Source organism: Cydia pomonella, chromosome 16 (genome assembly GCF_033807575.1).
Source record: "Cydia pomonella isolate Wapato2018A chromosome 16, ilCydPomo1, whole genome shotgun sequence".
NCBI lineage: Eukaryota > Metazoa > Arthropoda > Insecta > Lepidoptera > Tortricidae > Cydia > Cydia pomonella.
This window is the reverse complement of record NC_084718.1, coordinates 13,482,962-13,510,333: the sequence shown is the minus strand read 5'-3', so window position 1 is coordinate 13,510,333 and position 27,372 is coordinate 13,482,962. Positions and strand designations below refer to the sequence as shown.

The 27,372-nt window shown below is 36.4% G+C and overlaps 1 protein-coding gene across 3 annotated transcripts in view; it reads right to left on the bottom strand.

Moving 5' to 3' along the window:
- Positions 1-27,372, bottom strand: part of LOC133526352 (MOXD1 homolog 1-like) — a 122,347-nt gene that overhangs the window by 37,915 nt on the left and 57,060 nt on the right. For 2 of the 3 annotated variants that reach the window (XM_061862942.1, XM_061862939.1), the window contains exon 2: positions 16,277-16,747. In XM_061862942.1, the coding sequence (XP_061718926.1) occupies positions 16,277-16,717 (441 nt within the window). In that variant the 5' untranslated portion in view covers positions 16,718-16,747. Of the gene's footprint in view, positions 1-16,276; positions 16,748-19,675; positions 21,518-27,372 lie in introns of those variants that run through there. The other variant, XM_061862940.1, reaches the window with a different exon arrangement.

Below are 27,372 nucleotides of genomic sequence, written 5' to 3'. Positions count from 1 at the left end.
GTAATCCGGTGTGACGATTGTCAGATCGTAAACCTTTAGCCTTACTACGACTGCCTTAGCAGTTTCAAACTGATATGGCCATATGGCCTTCAGCTCACGAATCGTAATTAAGAGGAGTTAAACATCTCCTCACTATGTCAACTGATTTAATTCCCCAGTTTACACCTGCGACGTTGATAAAACAATCGTAAAACTTTGAAAAATACTCAAAATTCTCGCTTTGACTTAATAAGGTATGGCTAAAGATTAAACCTTTGAAACTTTGTTAAAATACTCAAAATTCTTGGTCCGGCTTAATTATGGGAGTAGATATAAATATCGACAGTAAATCCAAGAATTCTCGATGTGAATACAAATAAAATCGATCTTTAGTTTATCACTAAATTCAGATCGGGAATAACTTAAAGCTCTGCGTGGTCTTGTGGTTGTTTTTGAGATGCTCTTACGTTCGTACGAAGAAGATAAGATTAGTTAGCGAATGAAGTATTTTTATCCAATTAATCGAAGACTGAATACGTGTGCACGTGAAATGCTTTTAATTTTGAAAGTATACTTCATTGTCTTTTTGATACGCGATGAATAGGCTGGGGGGTATTTTTAGAGTTTGGCTACGCTATCACTACACTTTATAAAACCCGCCGCGTGTCTGTGTGTATGTATGTTCGCGATAAACTCAAAAACGACTGAACGGATAGAATAGACTGATTCTTGAGGAAGGTTTAGGGTATATTATTTTGATAAGGTTTTGTGAGATCCGTGGGAAGCCGGGACGGGTCGCTAGTTTTCAATGTTTACGTCCTTGTACGTATCTCTCCTAATGAATATCTACAGAAGCTCTATAAATAGACAGTACGCACGGAAATGTGATATTTCAATCAAGAGGAAAGTTATTATTACATATTATGAATATTAAGATGTATATAATAGAAACAAAAAAGTATTCTTCATATTTAATTTTCATAAATCTGTGTTTAATTTACATCTCATTCTAGTAAATTGGTAATGACACCCTTTGTTTGGAGAATTAAACAACAAATAACCCAGGTGCAGGTCAACATACGCTTACGTTTCTTTTTAATTCCTCGCACGTTCGGATACATAACATCAAAGTGCAGGTTATTCCCGTCGCTTCACCGCAAGCGGGAATTTGCGTGCTTTAGCCAGTATAAGATAGATCTCCGAACACGCGTAGGATATTTTACTTTACGTGTCATTACACATGAAATCATTATTTCTAACGCGCAAATGGCATTGGATTGGGCATATCCTCAGGAAGCCTGAAATATCTGGGTTCTGCGTAACTAATATAAGGTAAGTATTTGATAAGGTACCTAAGTGTTTGGTAAGCACTGGGAAGCAATAGCAAGGCTGCAGGTGTGCAGGTGTCCCCTATGCACCTTGCTCACGCACCTTGTTTAAATGTAGTGTCCGAAGCGGGCTTCGTAATAATTAGATTTATTGAGGTGTGTATCTTGATCGGTTGACCAATGCGTTGAAAGCAGAAACATTTGACGACCTATTTAGTCTAGTATTAAGCTAATAAATTCTGTGTTCAAATCCTGGCAAGGCTTTCTTGCGTGAAAAACACTTTTTTTTTGTTTTTGAGTAATGGATGCTTTCCATACGGAATGCAATTGTTTAGCTGATGCAAAATATAAATACATGATTGTACTCATTACTTTTACCAACTTTTGTTATGAGGGCATTTAACCCTGAAATCGTAAAAAAAGATCAGACGGCCTACCACTACCGCTTGCGCTATGATAACTAAACGCTTTGTGTCTCTCTATCACGCTTCCATATAAGTGCAACTGTGACAGTTGCGTTTCCTTCGCTACGGAGCGTAAGCGATTGGCATGTTGGCTACGCGACCAGGTGTTCTATACTAAAATTCAATTCCACAATTGTTTGAAAACCAGGTTTTTAAAAGGTTAAAATTCAATTCCACAATTGTATGAAAACCAGGTTTTTTATTGATTTCAGTTATTGCTGCAGTAAAAATGGATCATAATAATGAGTACAATCGCGTACATATATATATATATATATATGATGGTATACTGGGTGATATTATTTAGGTGGTACAAGATATATGTACGCGATTGTATATATATATATATATATATATATATATCGTCGTATTTTTTTACATAACGCAATTATTAACATTTATTATAGAACTTAGTACTATAAATTTGTCCAAGAATGACCAGCAATTCATTTATGACCAATGAAAAAGTCGTGAACATAACTCTTATGAGTCTATCTACAACTAGGCTAGCATAGGTCAGACTGAATTAAATTTTTCCATTCGAAATACAACCAAAATAGGCCTTACGCCCCACGCACCCACATGAATTCACTAATAAATAGAAGTACATATTCATATCTTATAAGGTAAAATAGGCACTAAATGCCACATAGATAACCACTTCGCATTACCTAATAGACCCGCTTGCCGATGCAAATCCGGAGCCACTGAACTATGAGCTGATAATTAATGGCCTAGTGTTCAGTCTTTGACTCTACGGAAATCGTAAAAGGTGGTATAAAGTTGATAATGTGAAAAAAGGTATTTGAAAAAATGCACTCATAGTAAAAGCATACTACTATATGCTCCTGACCGTTTTCGGCCACGGCGACTGCTTCAACTCCTTTTTTGGCGTTCATGTGCTCTCGTGTGGCTGACGTAGCCGATCTTGTTGGCAAAGACCCGTGCGCACAACGGGCACGAGAGGACACCATCAATATAATTATAGCTGATCACCGCTGGTGGTCGGGCTTTTAGCTCATCCCTCTTGTCGTCCAGTTCTGTTCGACGACGGGATTCAAAAATATCCGTATGTTTCCTAATCAAAGATCTGCACCCAGGGCGGATAGTAAAAGTATAAGAGTGGATGAGATGAAACCACGGAAAATTGCTTAAATCATAACGTAACTATGTCTGTCTATTAACTCTTCACGCTTAAACTGTTGAAACGGTTTAAATGAAGTTTGGTATTGTGATAGCTTGAGGCCCGGGGAAGGATATAAAAATATTTATCATTCACCTTCATCACTCCACGCAGGCGAACTCGCGGGAAGATGTTATTAACATATATTCCTATTGTGGGTTTGTTCTAACACTTAAAACCAACCAGAAATATTGAATGTTCTTGTAATGCACAAAACAGTGAGTAGGTGCATCCTGTCCATCCTGTAGGTGCATTTGCAATGTCACAAACTCGATCGCAACAGACTTGCAGCTACTATTTCGCGCAATAGTAATATAACCAGTGGGGTGACACTCGACCTTTCGGGCGCTCTCAGCTCAGAATTGCCACGAGAAATTATTAGGGTTGACAAAATTTGACATTCCTTTGCGCGCACAACCACAGATAATTACGTGAAATTTGACAACCCTAAATAGCCGAAAGGTATAGTGCCATACATTAGAACGGGACAATATGATTCTTCCCTGAATCGCTGTCAAACTTCGATCTAGTAGGAAGTGTTATTTCTGTACAGTAGTACTATTATTAAATTTATTCTGTGATATAACCTTTGTTTAAACAAACCATATTGTTTTACTTAAGTTTCATACCGTATTTTCGCCGAATCATTTCTACGTCGCGTACATATACCTACTATAACTTTTATTATTATTATTTAAACTTTATTGCACAAGTACAAGTATGACGTACAATAGGCGGACTTAATGCCTTAAGGCATTCTCTACCAGTCAACCACTGGGCCAAACAGAAATTTGCTAAGGTGGGTGCAGTGTGAAAAAAATATACTTTTGACAGGAAAAGTCATAAAACAAACCAAGCTCAGAATATATAAACATTAACAAGATTATCTTGTCACGTTAACGTTGAGTGAATTGTACAACACATTAAAGGAAAACAATACACGAAAAAGAATTCGCCAGAAAAAATATTCAGCGGAAAAAATATGTTATGCGAATAACGAGTAGAACCTGTAAAAATATTATGAAAAGAATTCTCTTAAAGGCGTTAATGGGAACAAAAACCTGTTTTTATTACTTTTATTCCTGCTATTAAATCGTTTTCCCTCCCGTTAATGAAAGTTAAGATGGAAACCAATTTCGTGTTAGACGCAGATTTTGTATTCGTCTCCTGTTTTATTAAAATTCACGAAAGGAATGGACACGTTAATCTAAAGTTCTTTGTTGCGAAAGCAGTGAAACAATCAATTCTTAAAGCAGTTTCTTAGTTAATGAATAAAGACTCTTGGAAACGTTTAAAAGTATAATATTTATAAAAGTTACCGATGCTATTCTTTGCTTCAAATATTATTAAATCCAGTAAAAATCTCCCTATGGCTTTATCTTATAAAATATATTGATCACGGATATAAATAATTGATAACAATCGTTAAAACCGGCGTAACAAGACAAATTAGGGATATCACGAATAACATTTACCAATTAATCACGGGTTTCGTTGTAACGTTTATAATCATTCACGGTTTCGCGCGTGTCATCCAAATTTTACCAATTCAAAGCGCGTTTGGATGTGTCGGTAACACACATGTATATGTAGAGTCCATTTAAAATGCTGCAGTGTTGAAGGAATTTTAAACAGACCGATTTGGACGTGAGAGGGTTAATCAAATTGTCGAACCTAGGCTGTATTATGTATGGAGAATTTGTATCAGTCTTAGAAATGGTGTCTTAAACTCTCCTGCTTGCAGACTTTGCAGTCCTGCAAGACTTATAAGAGCAAGAGGCAGACCTACTACTTTAACCAATACACGTAGAATATATAACGCTTTTCATAAAATGTTATTATATTATCTCAAACTAAGAGGTCGTCAGGAATAGATCGCTTCCTATCAATAACATCGTCTACTTTTATGAAATTTTAAGTTGGTTGTATTGTATTATACTGTTTTAGAACATTTTCTATTTGTAAAGAATAGCCATAGCAAAGATTGTAATTCAATGCGATCCCAAAATCCCAATTTATTAACCGAGTTGCCTTAGTTTAGATACCTACGTTGAATTCCAATAGTTACCAGTATGAGTTCATCGTATGGAAATTCTAGTATTAGGAATGTAAATTTACATAGCAATGTAATCTAAAGTTACGTGGTTCAGTGCAAACTTTTTATTTGCATACCTAATTTAACCATATTCTATTATAGTAGGAGTAAAATATGATTGATAAATATGATTAAATTAAGAGTTTCTTTGGACGGATGTCTGTCAACGTATGAATGGGGCTGCAATGCAATTGGGATAAATACGGTTTAAATTTCATTAAAAAACTGTCAGTTTGTTTCAAAAAATCTGCTAAAAGTTTTTCGATAAATGCCCAAATTGCCAACTGTGTTGATACCTACTTTTCTTTTCAACACCTGAGCCTGAGTTTAATTGCCATCTACCACTTTTATTATCAGACCAGCTCCATGGTACTGTAAAAGAGAGACGGTCTATCTGAGGTGGGGAATGTAAACGCTCCAGGTAAATTCTAATGATATTTATATATTTTTTCTTGTATTTCGCTTCTTCTTTCGCTTTCTCACTTGGCGTGCGATATGAGGTCGGGGCTCATTCAGCACTTTTCCTCACATTTTATCTAAAACGCGAAAAACTGGGGGAAACTTTATGCTAATTGTAGCACCCCACCATGTAAATTAGTATAGTTGTGCAAAATAAACGTAAAATGGAGTTGGAAAAATTTTGCGGAACAATCGTTTTGAATATTTCTTAATTCAATACAAAATTAAATTAGTTCTTAAGTGAAAAAATATAAGGAAGAGCAAAATAAATATGCTGAAGCGGCCTATGTTAGTGGACCGGGACTACAATTTTACAAGGCGAATTTCAACTCTTTCACATCTTTGCATGATATTTTTGACTAACTCAAACAAGAAAAAATATATAAATATTATTAGAATCTACCTGGAGCGTTTACATTCCCCACCTCAGATAGACCGTATCTCTTTTACATGGTGGAAAACATGCAATTCATGCAAGTAATTATAATATACCTATATTATAGCTATCAAAGTAAGATAAAATAATACCTATCAGTTAAGAGTATGTGCCGTCTGCACAGAGCATTCATTTTTAGAACGTACATGTACATGTACGTAATGTTGCAAAAATGAAGTTTTTGCAACATTTTTTTGCCTTAAAAATAAAATAAATGGTTTTCAAATGACATTCATAACTTACATACTAAAAGCTTGTTGGCTTCTTTTTTTCAATTTACACTAATAACTATCTGAAAACCTAAACATAAACAGTATGTGGAATTATGTGGTGAGTCGTACTCTCATCACCATTAACTTCGATACTGTCACTGTCAGTCAATGATCCCTTGGGTGAGAACCGAGCAGAAGGCAGATAAGATTCCACATCGAAATTAATTCCAAAACGTAGTACAGCGATGATAGGTATGTAGACTAAAATTGAATGCGTATTAGTGGCCGATTACCGCCCGGGGGGGCACCCCGGACATTAATTCGAACCACTACACTCAAAACTTCAAAACAAAAGTAAGATAGTGCTGTTCCTTTTATTCGATACCATTGAATTGGGAGTTAGAGTGGGACAGAGCGATCGCGATTAGGTTTAGGACTTCGGGGTATCCCAAGGATCGATCATAGATTATTAGCTTCACTTCCTGCTTCTAAACTAATTTGGATTCCGAAATGCTTATTACTACGTTACATTTAATATCCTTCGGACATGCGGTTATAGTTTTTTAAGTTTTTTTACGAGGGACGGAAGGTTGAAAATAGTTTACGAAGCGTAGCGGTGTGGTTAATGTTATGGCTTTGGCGGTATTGTTTTGTTTTTACACGAAAAGCTTGCCCGTTGATTCCAAAAAGCTTGGATGAAATTACAGCCGATGAGCTGTTATATTGATATATTGTTATAATTTTAATGACAGGTTTAAGTTGTGTAGGTACTAGCAGTAGGGCATGAAACGTCTAGCGAACTTCATAAAGGAGGAGTTTTGGCCGAAGGGTGTCAAGTTTCGGCGGTTCCGCGGCCGGCTCCCTGACTCAGCGGGGTTGCGAAATGCATCGCATCCATAGTGTGTGTTTTAGTTTTAAAGTTATATTTTATGATATGTTAAGGTATTTATCTATGGGCCCATAGTTGCCTGAAAATGAAGATTTTTCATTTCATTTCAATACCAGAATTCTGGAATTCCGAAACACATCGAGTTCCTTTTCGAATTTCCTTAACACATTTTTATAAGTAATTAATAAAATATTACATCCCAATAACACTCAGACTTGTCGCCAAATAAAAAGGTGCAATACAACTAATAAATCGTATAACAAAGCCTTTAAAAGCCTTCCCCATTCTAGCCGTAAGCCTGCCATCTGTAAATTACATGTATGACAAGATCTGGGTCGATCCGATTTATCGGACGGACTTAATGGATCGGCTAACACATCACTTTATTAATTACTTTTTAGAAAAAAACAGGGTCCCATTTTGTTTTATTTTATTTGAGTACATTTTATTATATTTTTTTTGATGCGCTGGTGGCTTAGTAGTAAGAGCGTGCGACCTGCAATCCGGAGGTCGCGGGTTCAAACCCCGGCTCGTATTTACCAATGAGTTTTTCGGAACTTATGTATGTACGAAATATCATTTGATATTTACCAGTCGCTTTTCGGTAAAGGAAAACATCGCGAAGAAACCGGACTAAATCCAACAAGGCTTAGTTTACCCTCTGGGTTGGAAGGTCAGATGGCAGTCTCTTTCGTAAAAACTAGTGCTTACGCCAAATCTTGGGATTAGTTGTCAAGCGGACCCCAGGCTCCCATGAGCCGTGGCAAAATGCCGAGACAACGCGAGGAAGAGGGAGGAAATTTTATTCTAATTTTTAGAGAAAGTCTCAATCGTGTCTCAATCGCATATATGTTTCCATTTATATGACATGTGCTATGTGTTACGTTATGTATTATGTAAAATCATCTTGTCATTCACGAGGAAGCGTTCTTTGACTCGTATTGTCATGTCATTAAAGGTTAGATTTGACTTATCTGCGCGTCAACGTAGATGACACGAACTATTGTAATTAGAGCAAGTCATTTCATTAACTGGTTCAAAAATGTTATTAAGAAATAACTTTTATGCTTAGATCTAGATTAAGATTGTTGCATTCTGGAGAACAAAGAAGGTATGAGAATTTAATACAAAATCCCGCCCGGATGATCATATTAATATTACCCACCAAACCTTATAATTGCGACATCCGAGACAAATATAATAATAGATACTTCACACATTAAAATGCGAGCGGTTTGAGTTGAAGGGCGTGCCAGTAAATTAATTAGCTTTCGACTGAAGTTTCGTTTTGGGATGGATGGGCATAAAAACATATTTCGGCCGAAGGTATGGTTTCGCCCAAAAAACTGCCTGAACTTTCGGCCACGCTGACACTGTATTTTCGGTAGCGACCGGCCGAAAATTCAGTTTCGGCAGGTTTCGGTATCTACATAAATCATGTAGAAACCGAACTATCAGCCGAAACTAGAAACCTAACATTAGATTTCAGTAAAAGATAGAGTTCGATCAGACACTATAAAATATACACTATAAATAAGTACAGTACTCATTGTACTAAAGTGCAAGTGGTAGAGGTACCTACATTTTCGATGCAAATTCTTCCTAAATCCATCTAGTATAGACAACCACTAACGTGCTCTGTTTAAAGCTTTAGACGCCTTGAAGAATTTATATTACCCATAGACTAGTGCCATTATTTATAAGTATAGCACCAGTCTGACTCATTCTACGTGACTGTACTGCGGCGTGAAGGGCTTTATGCTGAGTAGGTACCATAGATTAACCTCCTATGGCTTCCGCGTATTGAAGCTTTTACTCGTGGTGCCAGATATGCCGAACCACTCACTTATACCCTACATAATTTCGCACGATCACCTATGTTTTACTACGAAACATTTTTTTTCCTAAAGTGTTTGTAGTTTGCAATAATAGTGGAAGTCTCTTTGTAACTCCTTTTACTGACTTCCGCTTCTACAAGATAAATAAATAATAATAAATATTATACGACATTATTACACAAATTGACTAAGTCCCACAGTAAGATACAAAGTTTCATTAATCGGCCCATCGTCTTAAACGTACCTATAGATGCAAAATACCAACATAGATCTACAACGCACTTTAAAAATTCATAATTTATGCACAAAAGCTAAAAATATAAAATGTCTTCTAAATATACGCTAATTTATTTTTAAGGGAACTCATCGATTACTTTTTGTTAAAAACGTACAAAAAATTAAAATAAAAAAACCACGGTCCCGAGCACCCACATCCATCTCGCTCACGCTTACGTACAGTGAGAGTGAATTCTACAACAGAACACAAACCTACGGGGCTACTCCTAGAGTATCTTTTTGCTGTTTTTTTAACTTGGTACCTTCTTTTATTCTATTATAGTTCAATTTGAATTAGTTTTTTTTTAAATGGAACTCTGTACTTAGGAGGTTAATAAGTTCTATCTAGTGGGCGACTGATCTGTGGTATGTACAATCGCGCGGGAAATTGGTTTCCCAATCGTTGGGGAGTTCCTTATCCCAAAACTGCGTCGAATTGACGTTTTCGCGGAATACTAATGCATATGGAAGCGGTTTGATTTATTCGAGTGCACTGATTTGTTTATTTTTATTGAGGGGAAAAAAGGAGTTTAGCTAGATATTTTTCGGATTTTGTTTTCTTCGTGTGATACGAAATGGTCGATGTGACATCTTTGTACGCCGTATTTAAGGGTCGTTTTCTATATCACGTGACGTGAGACATACCTAGAGTATTTAGTGATATGACAATGATATCAAGAGGTCGATTCTGTTTTAAATTTATCCTGTTTTCATTTTTAATACGATCTTGATATGAGGAGAGGCTTTGATTCCATTACGAGAGCACCAATCAGCGAAAGTAAAAAAAAAGAATACTTATAGGCTAACGCTCTAGTGAAGGTTCAGGGTATTGTGACCAACTAGCCTAAGCCCAACTACATTCTGCCCTTAATGTTAAAAATGTCCCCTCGTTGGCTTATACATATTGTGATGATATTGATGATAAATAAGGTAAGTCAAAAATAAGTGCGGATCTTTTATGGAAAATTGGTTACAGAGTTCTTTAAACAGCTTTCTACTATGCGAGCCATATTCAAGGTTTAGATTGAGAATCAGGTTCTTAAGGTTTTATTTTAGATAGCATGTTCAAAGTGAACATATAATTTTAAAAGAAACATGAAAATACACATTAAAACCATAGGATATTGCAGTAATTCTATTGATTTCGAATTCACAGGAATCTCGGCTTAAGCTCAATGGAATCGCACAATCGAGATGGAGCTTGATTTATGAACCGAGAATCCGCCCCTGAAATATTACGACAGCGGAATAATGATTTTAAAGCAGTAGAAACACTGCTGCAAAGTGATAACTTCATCCTCTAAAATACATTAGGAGGATATTCTCAAAATACATTTCAGTTTCACCCAAAGCACGGCATACTGGCAGATCATTTTACTTGAATAATATATTGTTGCGACGCTTCTAAAATGGAAGCCGAATATATATAAAGGGAATAAATAATTTCAACGCCCGTTCTACCCGAATGTACATAATACCGCGCTAAAACCAAATTAATATTAAACTTTAAGAACTTGACAATAAAGTCTGAATTAAAACAATTAGCTTTTAAGCAATAAGTAACGGACACTTTAAGCAGGGATTTAACACGGGAGTGGTTAACCATTCGTTACGTTAAAACGTCAGGGGCGACATTTGTATGGCGTCCCAATGAGACCTTATTTATATTCTTAGCACGTATGCAAAACAGAGCTGGCTTGGGTAACCACAATTTCAAATTGAGAGCTAGCGTAACCTGCCTAATTTCAGCCACCCGCCTACTATCGGTCAAAAATACGGGTGAGACTGGCCAACGTTAGGACTGATTACGGTTCCAAGGATATTCAATTGTATATATTAGCCAAAACAGGTTTATCGACTGCACAAGCTATATACAAACTCGGATAGTAATAGATTCTATCTCTCTCGCATTGCAGGAAACGGAAAGATATATATTACTTTAATTGCTTGGACAATAACGTCTCTCTCGGCTGGAAAAAAATGAGATTTATGGCCATCACTGGAATTAAATAAAACCACCCAGTCTATCACAATTATAGAATTCCATGGAAGTGAAGTATTTATATCAGGCAAATCCTGATGATCATGAATGAAACAATAAAAGTCCTTATAAGAGAAAAAATATTTCCAGTAACATTAAATAATAAATAAAATAAATAAATATTATAGGACATTATTACACAAATTGACTAAGTCCCACAGTAAGCTCAATAAGGCTTATGTTGAGGGTACTTAGGCAACGATATATATAATATATAAATATTTATAAATACTTAAATACATAGAAAACACCCATGACTCAGGAACAAATATCCATGCTCATCACAGGAATAAATGCCCCTACCAGGATTTGAACCCGGGACCATCGGCTTCGTAGGCGACATTAGTATAGTAGAATGCGGTAGATTAAAAAAAACCTAAATCTGTGCACGTGAGAGATGCTGCCAATTGGTATCCAAGTATGATCAATTTGTCGAAACTAAAACACGTCCTGTAATCCTAGTCTTTTTCAAAGTTCCGGACAATAAATACTGAGTAATTTTTTTTTAAAGCTGCCATTAAGAAATAGGGTTAACAATTTCTCTCGCTGTTTTATTTTGAATGGTAACTGTGTCTTATTCTTACAAGATTCCGAGCGGTGCGTTACACTCCAGGGCATAACAACAAAACCTACATTCGTTACTTTTGACAACGACTGTACGAGTGTACGTGAATACAATGGCTTCACACGAGGTGAGAACAAGTTGTATCCTTCCTCTTATCAGGGCTGTTGTTATCATCGCTTTACAAGTCGGCTTTTATAAACGCTATAAGTTCCTCGTGCTTCGCTGAAGATTGTGAACAAGTAGGTTGGTATGGCTCCTTTCTCTACGTCTTAGAACCATGAGATGGTCATGGATGGGCTGCCGTGACTGCCTTCTTGACAATATCATGAGCTTAGCGAAATCATACATTGGCGTTTTCTATTAACGATTCTCATCTTGGCTAGACCCTCAGACCAATTCTAGAAGATACCATATATTTTATATATTTTTAATCTGTATTCAGGACCAAACCAAAACCAAAAAGAGATGGCGGGATAACCTCGACGCTTATTGCAGCGACTGGCGGTACCATGCACCAAACCGTGATGAGTGGCGGAAGAAAGGAGAGGCCTTTGCCTAGCAGTGGGAAGAAGTCGGTTCGTATACGGCTTCTGCCACTGGACGGCTTGGTCACTTTTTCTTTAAACAGTAGGTACCTATATGACATCTATTTCAGAGTTTATAGAGCAACTTACATTGGTGGACACCCACCAAGACGAAAGGGAAGCCATGGGAACAAGGCCCCGTATCCGCCCGATTAAAACTTCGGAACAGCATTGTATTTCTAATGGGATCGTATCATTGTCTTTTGTATTCATATCGAAGTTGGAACCGCTCTGTAGGTCGACTTAAATATGCAGAATGAGATTGGTAAATTGCAATGGCGAACTTTTACAGGATTTGTTTATATTTGGGTCAAAAACTTTGGGGAAAACCGGCGTCTTTTCTGAGCATATTACATAAGTTAACGATTGTTATACATTTTTCGAAGACTTTCACCGTATAAATTTTAATAATTAGATGGTTTTTGACATGCCTATAAGGATAAGGTACGAAAGTTAGCCTTTAATGTCGCATCGCATACCCTTATCGCATAAGTATTAAAAACATTTTTGACCTATTTACGAAATGACGCGCAGATTTGTCAAATCTAGCCTTATGAAAATACGAGTCAAGGCACGCGTCTTCGTGAATGACACGATCTATACAGCAGGAAATCAGAATCCTGCCGCCCTAGTTTTTGTGAAAAAATGGCGATTGGGTGTTGTAGAAAGTTCACACATATGACTGCGCACCAGATACAGTTGAAATTTGTCAAATTTGCATAGGTTCAAAATAATTATTTTTATTCTGTTTCTTAAGTAGCACGTCGGCTGTGTCGTAATTCCAATACGTATAACTAATGTCCTCGCTTCGCTCGTCGTCGTATGAGTGTGGAATAAAAGCCAACAAGCTTCCTATAGTCGTATCTATCGTTAGAACCCAGCTGCATATGTTTCCTAAGAAATATATGTAAACACACAAAGTACTTAATGTTAACCACAACAAATAGGCATCTATTTCTCTAGCAGGTGTAATGGCTCCGGGAAAATGCGCATTTATGTATGTATTCATACATGTACGTACAAATACGTCTGAAGGTACGAGACTAGCATCTGGCATAAATTTAGCTTAGGATAGTGCATTCCGTATGCAAATATTCCTGCAACTTGCTGCGTCTCTAATCTCCAAAGTTTTAATCTCAGGGAGCTCCAGGGACTGTTTAAACTTAGGCACTGGTGGAAAATGGAATTAGTTCATTTCAGTGTGAACCTTAGAGTGAAAATTAATATGAAAGTAAGCACTCCGTTCCTTACTTATGCAATTACATTTCAAATCCAGCATTTATGTGAGTTTGTTACAGACCAGAAGCCCTTACTATTTATTAAAATTAATTCCAATTTAATCACGCGTGACAAATCTCTTGTACTTAAAGATAAAGATAGTTTATTATTCAAGTAGGCATATTACAATGCTCTTACGAACGTCAAATAAAGCTATACCGGCTCTAACCCTACACCTCTGACCCGAGAAGATTTAAATCCCCCCTCAATTGGAGGAGGATATCCCAATATGGACCGGCAAGAAACTCGGCGGGACACATCTTTTCAAAACATTACATTTTATAATTAACATGCATTAAATAAGAAAAATAAAATACAATTTAGATTACTATAGAAATTAGATAGTAGATTACTTATTACAACCAACGGAGCGGCAGCTGATTTTCACGAGGATACATCTTTCTTAACCACTTTACGAGTTATAATCTCCATCTCCCGGGATACGATAACCGACAAAATTTGCGCCTGCATGACCCACGTTCTAATACGCCAATCGTTTGTCACTCCGCAATTTACTCTTTACCCTGCTAATTTACGTACCTAATTAGATCTAAACTTGGTTAACTGTTTGTACTTAAGTAAATTTTTCTGTACTTACGCATATGTTGCATCTGAACATAGCTTTAACAACTAATTCGACAACAAACAACAACTACCATAGTTGTCGACGGCGAGATAAGCTTGAGTTCAGGTGTAAGAGCAAACGGAAACAGCCTGTTGCGCACGCTACGCACGAACGCGAACTACGTGATTTCATTGAATCTGTAGTACGAATACACTGAAAAGCAATTAAATGAGGTAACTTTGTATAGAATTTTCCTTTGTATGGTACCTACTATTTTCACACTTTTTAAGTAGCTTTATAGCCTAGCATAGCCTACTTTTGTTGTTACAAAACGGCAGTTAAGTAGTAGTAAGGCTACTATGACTATAATTCGCTTCGCAGTATGCACATCTGTCTTTAAACCATTTAGCAAATAAGTAGGTACATACCAAACCAAGACTTTTACAGCTACGAAAACTAGCGTAACACGACATAGTGTGCAAAGTATAAATTATCTCAAATTTGTAAAACAAGAAGCAAGACGAGCCGTAAAACGTTCCGGTTCGATTCCCAGCCGTTGACATGACTAACGAAACCACAGACTATTGTCTTTTTGTACCTTCAGAAAAAAAAGTGTACCTCCAAAAACACCCTTATTCCTAAAAACATACAGATGATATTCCGGAGTGAGGATGGCAAAATCATTTTAGCAACTGTACCTTAGTGGGCCCGGTTGCTCGTTTTTTCAAAAGATAGAGACATTTTTGATGTCGAACAGCTTTTATGGAGATATCCGATTACGTTAAGTTATCAGATTCGCCAAAGTCCGATGATTTGTCTTCGTTATTCAACGTCAAATAAGATAGAGATAGTAAGTACGTATACACGGTTCTCACGAGGAACCCGAAAGATTTTAACCACGCATTTATGAGGCCAAAACAAGGAAAAAATGTTATACGAGCTTAAGAGGGAAGAATAGCTTTGCGATCGTAACGAAATAACGGTTATTTCGGGGGAGAACGGTTCTCATTGACTAAATCTTAACAAATCACTTTCATTCTGATGTCGATCGCTTCAGCATAATATAGTCTAGGTTTAAAGGTTTCGCTTTTTTGAAATTATTTTTTAGTCCTGCAAATTTTGAAAAAAGGAGAACCTAAAAATATAGTTTTTTGTTGCATACTATACATTAAAATCATGGAGAATGGAAAATATTTAGAAGTGGAAAAACGTTTTCACATGCTTTACTCTCAAGTCAATATCGTCAAAAAAATTTTTTTTTCGATTTTTTAAAAATGTTTTTATATATCTACGAATATTGATCATACGTGATACATGTTTTTTGATATGATAGTAGGTAAAATGGTCTCGATTTTACTCGTAAGGTGCATTGCAATAACTTCGAACGCGGGGTAATTTTTAATATGGCTAATATCTCTAAAACCAGAAGCCCTTCATACTTTGGTAACAACTTACCAAGGCATCTTGCGTTCTGTTGTACCCCCTTTAGAAGTTACCCCAATGCACTATATATTTACTCATAGTGCAAATAAAATCACTATAAAAAGTCGAATCGTAACACATAATCTCGGAGCAGAACAAGTTAACGAGCGACACATATGTATTAATTAAACATGCATCACGCTGTTTAATTACCCCAAAACAAACTTTACGACATAATCCTTGAATCGACCACCAACTACGTGGGAATGGGACGACAGGTGCATTTGGAATCTACCAAAACGTGAGCATGATTATTTGACTTACGAGTATATTGGACTACTAAATGACTATTTACATTCTAGCGCTATGAATATGTTCGAATTGTAAGTATTTGAATCATATTGTTAAAAAAAGAAGCGTCATATCGTTTAGCGTTATAATCCGAGCTAATATAGAATCAACGAAACGAGTTATCAATGTAAAATATTATTCGTTTGTTTCATTCATTATCAGTGAATTTCATTAAAATCATTAGGACTGATTTTGACACAGGTACAACATTGCTACTTGATAGTCGATCAGTTCACGCCATCTTGGGTTAATTGTGACCTTATAAAACCACCTACCACACTACGTGAGACAAAAGTTTATTGCAAACTTACCAAAACATGCGCGTGATTGTTTCTATCGTCGACCCAGGCGACGAGTAAATCTGCTCCTCGCATATTCCTCGCAGAGTTGAATCCGATCCCGACGTAACCGCGGGTTCGCGCTTCAACCCTAAAGGTAATACTCGAATCAGAGTTCACCCATCGGAGAACTACATCCCCGTTTTCATCTAGGCGTTCTGAATGTGCCCATATTAAACTAGATTCATTGTAACTTTTTGAATCAAACACATCTCGCCTATGTCTCGGCTTATATTCGTTCACAATTCTACTAGTTTTAGCACTCTTTGCTTGGACGTCTAATAGTCGCAGCGCTTGAGCATTTTGCGTTGGATTTGGAGGCAATTCATTTGGTTGAATGTGGCTTTTATGTGTCGGTAACTTAGCATCACATGTCAAAATCGCAGCTAAAGTGATCACTGTTTGCAGACGCATTTTTATTTTATACTCGCTCGCTCATCAGTCCTGAAACAAAAATAAAAGCAAATAAATAACGGGTTAATAAATTTGAAGGTAAGGCTCGTGAGAAAAAAACCCGTATCCCGTAAAAAAGTTAACTGATACACTTAAATTAAAACATGGCCCCCAAAACCTGATGATACGCAACTAATGAAAGATAATAAAAATTATAACATGCGGATGTAATCATTAAACGGGTATTATTTCCGGAGTATGGCCCCTACTAGGGTATTAACTCGTGATTACATTGGATAACGAGGCTGGCAGCAGGAGGTAATGGCCTGTTTTAGAGATATGGCGGCCATATGTTCAGATTTGTGAAATGACTTTAACTGTATATTGACATGAGTTTGACTGTTATTATACCGCTGTAGGTAAGGAGTCATTCGTTCTGAACAATGCTTGCTTTTGCAAGTGCCTGTCTTATTGCTTTCGTAAACCTAATTGCAACGATATAGAATCTACCAACGGTCATAGCTTTAGTAAACTATTACCGATTGTTACACTAGTGACGTTAGATCTGTACCCCTAGTGTAACTAATTTCGACAGCGAAACGTGACGTACGCGTTTGCGTTAAGTGTCATTTTGTATGAGATTTTTGACTTTCCAAAACGTCCCGCTTGGCGCGCTGTTCAAAAACCCATACAAAATGAGACTAAACGCAAACGCGTACGTCACGTTTCAAAATCGAATTTATTTACACTAGGGGTACTGTTTACTCTTCCGTGTCAGCCTGGCAGATAATAGGCGTTCTTAAAAAAATACATACTTAATATAAATAGTTATGTCTTCGTGTCTCCTTGTAAAAAACAAATAGTAGTGGTGACTAATCGCCCATTAGCATACTAGTCACAATTCGGCGCCTTTCGTCCGAGTCATTGGTCCCATAAAATTGAGATACGCACACAACTCTCAATTAGGTGTTTTATTCCTTGTTCGCAGTTGGATGTTTGCGTTTCAAATGTATTTATAGATGTGAAGAGATTTAATATATTGTTAAGAAAGTTGTATTTCATTTATTGGTGATAAATAATAGCGTAGCGAGGCCGGATAGGGATACGCGGCCGGCAACCCCCTTTCTCGCCGAGATTTGTATAGTGCTTTTCTCAAACTTGCAATGAAATAATTTTAAAAAATAGGATGACGATGATGATGATTGTTTCACGTCCTAATGTGATAGGTTATTCAGTGCGTGGGGTATTTGAAGGGGAACAAAAATATAATTATTTTTGCGCTACGACGCACGCAATTACGCTATTTTTCTTTTCTTTTTCTTTTTTTTTACTTTTTAGTGTTTTTTTATAATTACTTTGGGGTTAATAAAAGGGGAACGAAAATTTGATTATTTTTACAAAGATTTCTGCATGACTGAAAAAACAAAACTTTATGGGGCCGTATCTCCTAAACCGTGCATCGTAGCGCAAAAATAATGAAATTTTTGTTCCCCTTCGAAACTCTGAAATAATATTTAACAAACACAAAACAGAAAAAAAACACAAACAAGATAAAAAAAAGAAAAAAAAAACATAATGGTAGAATTTTGCTTATAGGTTTTTTACGGTTGAATGCCAAGACGTGCCATAATAGGCCTAGGTGTGTAAGGCTGTGTGAAATTCCTTTACATATCATCTTCGAACATCGCACCTGATATGTAGTTAATTGGAACCTAAACTCATAAGCTGCGAATATTTACAACGTGATCTCAAATTAATAACTTAAATAAATTGCTAAAACACGTGCTAAAAGTAAACATATCGGCCCTTAAACCCTTTAAATATTTACCCGCGTTCAAGCGCTATTTGCTAACCAATAAGATCAATCCGAACGGCAAATAGTCCTCCATAAAACCATCTTGCTTCTAAGAGAGTTTTATGCAAAAACAGAACAGTCATAAAATCAACGTAAGCCTTTTGCCTAACAAAAACGTAGCCCTTTATGCCCCTTTCTACTTTCAGGATGGTAATAAAAAGGCAGTGAAAATATACGGAATAATTCTAAGTGAAATTCGGAGATGGCACTGTAAAATGTTTTTATTGTGGAATTGAAAACGGCTATATTAAAACAAAGAGAGAATTGTTTTTGTTTAAATTTGACGGACTTTGCCTATCAAAAGTTTGATGATATAATATAATGCAGATAAGATAAAAACTTGAAAAATTTGAATAGCCTACTGATTTTTGAACATTGTACCCTATTTTGGATCGATCAAAATGTAGGCCAAGTCGCAACTCGGGTGCAAGTTGACAGCTCATTTATCAAAATCGGCTCAAGTTTCTATGACTGAATACATGTGACTAACAAATACGAATGTGAAGACACTGTAGACTTACATTAGATTGCTAAAATCATAGTCCCTTTTGGTTTGGCCGTAATTGATTAAAAACGCGCTTTTCGCTTCGTTTTAATTTTAATGTAACATTACAATAACCGGTTATTTTTAAGTTATTTATATAGCTTCCGCTTACAATAAGTAATTCAAGTTTTTGCTTGAATTTTAAATCAAAGCAGAGGCTTGCAGATAATACGCAGACAAGTGCGCTCTGTTGCAACTCCCAAGGTCCTGTACTATTGTATGTTATCGGTTACCTAATTAATAATTTAATATATACGTATACTATAACATTCTAAGAATGAAATGTGAGCCATCATTATGATTCACTTGCCCTTTTCCTATAGCTTGGGGCCGGCGTAGCATGACTCTTTCCTCCATACCTCATCATTCATACTGATATCTTTTCATATCTCTCACACAGTCCATCCATTTTTTCCTTGGTTTTCTTTTCCTCTTACTTACTTAATGAAATGTGAGAGTGATAGCCATAATAACTACATTAGACATATGATATAATATTACTTCAACACACAAACAAAAAAAGGAAGCACAAGTGCTCTACATATTTTGATCATCAACATCATCAGTCACATTCACTTACCCACATTCCATATTTGCTCCATTTGTGGTTGAGTTTTCCCCGTACCGCAACTCGTGATTTAAGTGATTATGTCTGGTTCGCAATGCTCGTACATGGCATTCATGGAGATTTAAACCCCAGATTGAAACATACAACTTTTGACATTTCAAGAGTGTCAAAGATACTGCACCATTAAGCTACATCGAGCAGCCATCTTCATTTTCTATTACATTTAATACGGTTAAGTCAAACATGAATCTATCTACCCGAGTATTTAGGCACAATATACCAAACGGTCGCAATAACAGGCTCCTGCCATAAAGATGAAATAGAACTCGTCCTTACTGTCAACCAACTGATTCCAAGACTTTTCTGAAACTATAAAATATGGTTTTAAACATTTCATTACGGGCCCTAAAATGAACACGCTCTCATTTCGAGCAAAAAATCCCACGCTCCATCTGTTACCGAGGCACCTTGGATCGCGCGGTTTCCAATTGTATCTCGTATCTCGAGGATAAATCATATTAATGTCCCATGTGTGATGTACGACTTCTTGAATAATAAAAGCGGCCAAATTCCAAATACGAGAACTGCAGCTTTTGATGAAAAAAATAAGAGTTACACACACTGTAAAAAAAATATTTCAAGTGTCACCAACAAGTCAGGAACCATCCCATTATTTAAAAAAAACTTTAAATCCAATAGTCGTTGCGTAAAAACATACAATTACGGTTGCCAATGGAGAGTAATTTCGTGAAATTACTGTCATAAGAACAATTATCCCTTGGCGAGAATGAGACCCAATATCTGTCATTAGCACTTCAACTGTGAACAAATTAATGAATGAACCGGCGGTGCGCTCCATATGATAAATATAATAATACACTAGAAGACGTAAAAGCACTACCTACTTTCCAAGTGGTAACCTGACATTAACCATTTGCACGCTACTTCATGTCAGTGACACTTAGAGATGTTTATTAGTGTTATATAGTAAGTTAAACTGATCACTTTTCAGTTCACGCCTGATATTCTTAAATATCTCAAACACACCTAATACATAGATACCTACAAAACGAGTAGCTGCTTAGAAGTTAGAAAATAATACAAAACCCATATATTTAAAAATATTTGAACATTTTAAAGTAGGTTTGATCTTACTTTTTTCGGAAGAACATTACAGTAAGACGTTTCCTGAACACTTTATCCTTTCGAATTTCTTAACGGATTTTTTTACTACCAAGTTCAAAAACACCGCCCTACACTAATGCATCAAATTAAAACACCTTCAGTTCTATTATCGGTATCCGGCAAATAAACTCATGGAAGTGGCAGCAAAAAAACTGGAATGTAATAAATTGTTTCTGGTACATTTTTGGGCAAGTGATTAGTTGACACGGAATTTTAATTACACGTGCACGGGTTCCAGATAAATCGGTTTTTTAAAGCTAAATTGGTAAGTCCCACTTTTTTGTTAAGCTCATAAATAACGTTTGGGTGATGTCATAAAAATCTTATATCTAAATCAATAAATCCACAATTTAAACAAAGTTTATGTTTGGCTGTTACACTAAACAATACAATAGTGAATAAGTAATATGGCTTGGTACACTCAAATTTTTAATTAGACAGAGTAAAAATTGTTAATAAAGGTAATTCTTTTAGGAAAAAGCACATTTCGGTTGTCAGTGTTGGCGATTTCTAATTGAACTAAGGACTTATTTTCAGCTTTTGTCCATCTTTGTAATAAAATTGCGTTGGTAACAACCAAAATAAAAGCGCAGTCGACTCGTTTCAAAGTATTACCGTTTCAAATGCCCTGAGCATCTTGTAAAACTACAGCAAAACGGATTTACGATTTGAATTGAAGTTTAATTGCAGTTGCAACAATCTCCGTCCCGGCTTCATTTCAAATCTAATCTAATTTTAATCCAACTTCACAATCAATTCCACTACGACCGTACACTTTGTAACTGATTGTAATCTCTTGGAGTTTTATTTTTGTTTATGTAAAGATACTGAAATGAGCGGAGATATTTGTAACATGGAATTTGCTTTCCACTACTCAATGCTTGATCTTTTACTTACGCAAACGAGAATAAAGCCTACACGTTGATTACATAAATTGAATATAGGGTTTTGGGTATTTGCTTTTATACGAAAAGTATTTTGAAACAAATTTTGTGTTATGTTATAAATGTATTTAGAGAACAGTAAGTTTTAAAATTCTCATTCGACTTTGAAATTCTCATTCAAGGCCCATATGTACGCGAAAGCAAAACCAACAAAAATGGTCCGTTTACCGGAGCGGTTTTCAACTTCCTCCCTGTAAGTGGATAATGATCTCCGATCTTGTTCTGGCCGATATTCCCATCTCTCCGTCAAACCATTACATTGAGACATCGAGATCATTAACAACTCTGCGTGATTGGAGATCGTAGTTGAACTGGATATTATGAGTTGGTGAGTTTGGAAGGTAGTTTAATAACATCCCTTGTTCTGGCCGGTGTGCCAGCAATTGGCAGTTTTTGTGGCGCTTCCGTTATATTCCTAAGACATTGGACGTGTTGAAAAAGCTCCAGACGCGGAACAGGTTTTATAGAATGGCTAATAATGGGCATTAATAATTGTTATTTATTATGTTTCAGCGACTAGTATGTAGAGATAATAAATGAATACTTAAAATTCTAGACCCTTGGCAGACTCATGCGTCTTTTTCAGCTTATAAAACATTCTAAAATGCTACAGATATCTTACGCCAGAGCGATGAACTTGACCATACCAACTCCTTTATGAGCAGTAATTTTGGGAAGATAAGTTTCGCCGAGTCTTAAAAGTCGTTAAAATTTTAGCACTTTGTATCTATTTAAATACTGTATTTCCCTTATTAGGAATAACCATGATTCAAGCGTAGGTATGACATATGTATCTAACTGTAAAATTGTATGTCATATTAAAGATACGAGTGGGTACCTTTATACCTGATTGTTACTCGTATGTGAAGAGAAGCAATCTAATCTATCCATACACATGTCATTTAAACAATATTTTTTCATTCTTTGCCATATCGTAATCGTTTCTTTCTTTTTCGCGACTTTAATGGAACTTGCGATTTACATTTGCCTAATTAGTTGCGCACGAGTGATCATCAGATAGGTTTTTATCTGAGCGTATGTGCTTTCTAAAGGTCATATTTATTAGATGCAAATATACTTAGATAGCCTATTGTGAAAGGGAATGCAGCTAGTTTGTTCGTTGCCTTTGGTTACAGATACGAGTACATGGTCTTTGTATTTGAATCTTTTTTTATGTAGGATCTAACTGCCAATATTATATATCATTTAGCCGCACACAAACTAAAACTTGACAAGACTAATGCAATTTTGAATTGTAAAACTACAATGGAATGGGAAACCCTATTAACTATTAAACAGATAACGCCAGACACTGCGTCTAAATATCCCCAAAATTTTATTCAATAAATATAAGTTAGTTCTTTTGAATGCAATTTCCGATTTATAAACTCACCTTAGAACCAGGTGATTTGAAATTAAAATCAAATGGTGTAATATTCCTAAGAAGAAAGGAATGGGCCAATATGAATTTATGTGGCATAATACGTATGTAAATGTTTCATTGTAAGCGAGTCACACCAAAGAATTCATGTTTACATGCAAACCAAAGTACCAGTTACACGGATTTCTGGGTATTGCAAATGTCTTCCTAAATATTTCTCTACCCGAATAATAAGCACTTGGATAAAGACATTGCCCTCTTTGTACAGATGTAGTGAACAATTCTTTGCCAACGTATTTTCTCGGAAACTATTTTTGTACTGACTGAAAGTATAATAGCTCCTCTACACGATGGCCCAGTGTTGGACCAGCGAGATGGCCATGCGATGGTTATGGCTCATCAACATGATGGCCCAACGCTGGACCAGCGAGATGGCCATGGTTGAGAGCACGCACTATGGAATGGGCATTCCCATCCCGCCGCGCCATAAGCCATCCAACACTACTACCCGCGCTGGCCCATCTTAGTGGGCCAGTATGATGGCTGATCGTGTAGAAGTAGAGAAGCCATACCACGTTTGTGTGTTTCCGTGAGAATACGATGGTAAAGGGCTATTCACTACATCTGTATATCGTCGGACAAATTTGGTTATGGAAAATAAAATGACTGGAGCCCGCATTTCCGTCAAGACGAGTTTTTTTAGTGTTCTATTAGTGTGAGAAGGAGCTCAGTCAATTTCACGTTTCGGTCGATAATTTTACGACATTAAAGTTTAAATTCGTGTAATTAATTACGTGATAAGTTTGTATAGGAATTCGATTTCGATAAACTAGGTAATAATAAGGGCCTTATATTGCTTAATTTTACCTGCCTGTAGTAATGAATTTTACTACCTAGGTACACATATACAATGCACATGTATTCCTAGGGATACATTTTTTTAAAGTATAATTCATAGCGTAAAATAGTTCTGACCTGTAAATAACTTTGTTTTACTAGCAACATCTACGAACCACGGTCCCCTTACTTAGTGAAACTGGCTCTGTTTTATCCCAAGTAACCCGATGCCTTTTTTTCTTATAAAAACAAGTATGTTTGATAAACAAAGTCGTATGTTATCTTTGTACATTAATATTGGAGCCGGAGCTAACGAAATTATTGGTCTGACAACAAACTGGAGCCTTAGAGCGTTTTCACATTGTCCGAACCGATATCGGATGTCAACAGTAGTAAATGCGCTATGCCATTGTTTTTTTTTTTTGCATTGTCGCTTTCTTTTGAACGAAGAGTTGGTGGCCTTGCGGTAAGAGCGTGGGACTTTGCAATCCGGAGGTCGCGGATTCAAACCCCGGCTCGTTTGAATTTTTCGGAGAAGGAACCATCGTGAGGAAACCGGACTATCCCAATAAGGCCTAATTTACCCTCTGGGTTAAGGTCAGATGGCAGTCGCTTTCGTAAAAACTAGTGCCTACGCCATTTCGTGGGATTAGTTGCCAAGCGGACCCCAGGCTCCCATGAGCCGTGGTAAAATGGCGGGACAACGCGAGGAACATGCTTTCTTTTGAACATTAAATAATAATAAAATGTAGCAACTTTTTCACTTTTTGCTTCTTTGTAGTCGTGTTCGACATCCGATATCAGATCGGACAATGTAAAAAAGCTCTTATTCGACGCTTTAATGTATCAGGATAAGATTAGATTCGTGTTGGTTTGAGTCTAATTTCCTTGCAGCCGGAGGGTAAGATGACGTATATAATGTTTGATATATTTTAGAAGTTAGTACGTTTATTATGTAGTATGTACACTTGTACAGTAATTACATTTGAAGAATCAATAACGCATTGGTTGCTCTGTAATAAAGCAATAGTAACAAATGCGTGTGAGCGTGGCGCACTCACATTCATATTGAATTAAGTAGTATAGATTTTTTAAAGTAAATATGCGGCTTATCTATAGTTTATATTAATATACAGTTTTACATCATGAACAACTCGTATTGGTTTGTTTATTTGAAAAGTGTTGTACCGTTTGGAAAAATAATATGTTATAGCAAGAAATGTTGAATGAATCTTTTTTTTTTTAGAAAAATACAGCGGATCGATCTTAGCTAAAATTAATCGATAAAAGTTAAGTCGAATTTGTGCCAAAAATGTAAACTTTTAACTCCAGAAATTTTACTATTATTATATTCTAAGTCACGCGGCTTTAAGCGGCATATGAGAAGAAGTACACTTTTTTAAATTAACTGTCATAAAATCACAAGGTAAAAGCACGTATCGAACTTCTACTTTGTTTATATTAAGTAGTGTTGAAGTTCAATTTAGTATCTTTGTTCGATAGCAACACTCCGTTCGACTGTACATAACAGTTCAATAATATAACTGTAAACAATAGATAATTATTCTGGCCACGTCTGCCAACACGCATAGCTTTGGCGCAAAAACACATCCGCTATCAATCTTCACAGTATATTATCTAGTTTAGTGCTTCTAGAAACGCGCATACCAAGGCTCATTTTGAATAAGTATTATGATGGTAGCTGACATGTAAATGGTTTGAGTGATGGCATAGGCGAAATACTTCTTATTATTGCCGCGTAGTTTTTGCAAAGTGCTCAGACGCATTTAAAAGGTGAAGTAGATAGCGCTGTACGACGTCATTCGTTTTGTGGTACTGGTAACTCGACTGTCAAACTTTACCGCTTGGTAACATAGTTACCACGTGTGGTTTAGAAACATACATCAATCTACATAAGCTGTCAAAACTGCTACTACAAATTTTATTAATAAATTTAGTATGGGACCCACCTTGTGGGGGAAGTAACCGTCTGCCAGAAATAAAATTTCATACCGGTTTATTAGGCAAACGTCCGGTTTTTTATCCCATCCCATAGCCCAGTACTTAGTCAATCGCTTTCACCCAATAGCTCATTTTAGATTCCATCGTCTTTACACCCTGGCGGGTGCTGCCTCTGCGTTCCTTCCATGACAAGGCAAGGGCAGCATCCGCTCATACATCCCTTACATCTCATAAAAGTGTCAAAAGGGCTCTACGTGTTGGCTTCGGCTCCGCGCACGCCTCCCAAATGTCCGGGACACCATTTTTCCGTGATGGGTAAACGCTTACTAATAATTTTATTTAAAAAAGTATTTTGCTCCTACGTTTGCTATATTTGAATCGTAGCATTGCATTACGTACCTTGTACGTATGTACCTTAATCCCTGGAGATAGTACGTAAACAAATACCTATATCATCTAGCAAATATACGGTACTGTGTACTGGGAACCATGTTCGTGTATTCGGTATCGTGCTAATACTGAGCTAGATAGTCCATAACTCAGCAAATTACCGTGAAAGCTCAATATGCACAAATACCGCAGTGCAGGCATTACCTAGGTACTGTTCGTGACGACAGAACATATCTGCATTTCTAGTATGACAAGTGACATCCGATATTACGGAGCATTTGTCGCTTTCGTATGGTTTTCATTTGAAAACAGCTATTTTACAACAGTAAGCACCAATCATTGTTAAATGCGCGCAATAAGAATAAAAGCTGTTTCAATTCATTCGTTATACGCTTTTTTTATTCTTGTGCACATATAACTTAACATGCATTTTAGTAAAGTTTTAGTGACCAAATGGCCAGGGGTCGGCGTACAGTTCTGACTCTTCTGTTTGCCGATACTACACTAGATTTTGCGCACGAGATTCGAGGAAGCAAAATGAACCGTTCTCCATCAACACACCCTCCCCCTTTCATCGAACCCTCGGAAGTCGTGTACAAACTGTTGCCTTCGACAATCGACAACGTAATGTAGAATTTACAAACATTATCAGTTTATTTAGTTACGAAATCATTACAATTAATCCTAAACAACGAAGACTAGACATCTAGCTCCCACGGTATTTTAACTTGTTAGACGAGACTAAAGTTTAATTCTTTGCGCAGAATTGTTTTATGACCAATTGTTTGTAACGGTTGTTAGAGAATGGCGTTTTAATAATTACTTGTTGTCTAGACAAAAAAAAATTGTATTTAAATTCTCAACTTGAACAAATATATTCTTAAACTTTTGTAGCTACGAGTATGGTATTTATACTCTGAGAACAGATAACAATCAATTTCCTTGCTTCGAATTTCTAACTAAGAATAGGATTGCTCGAGATAATTTAGTGCTCTAAAATCTAGGTAATC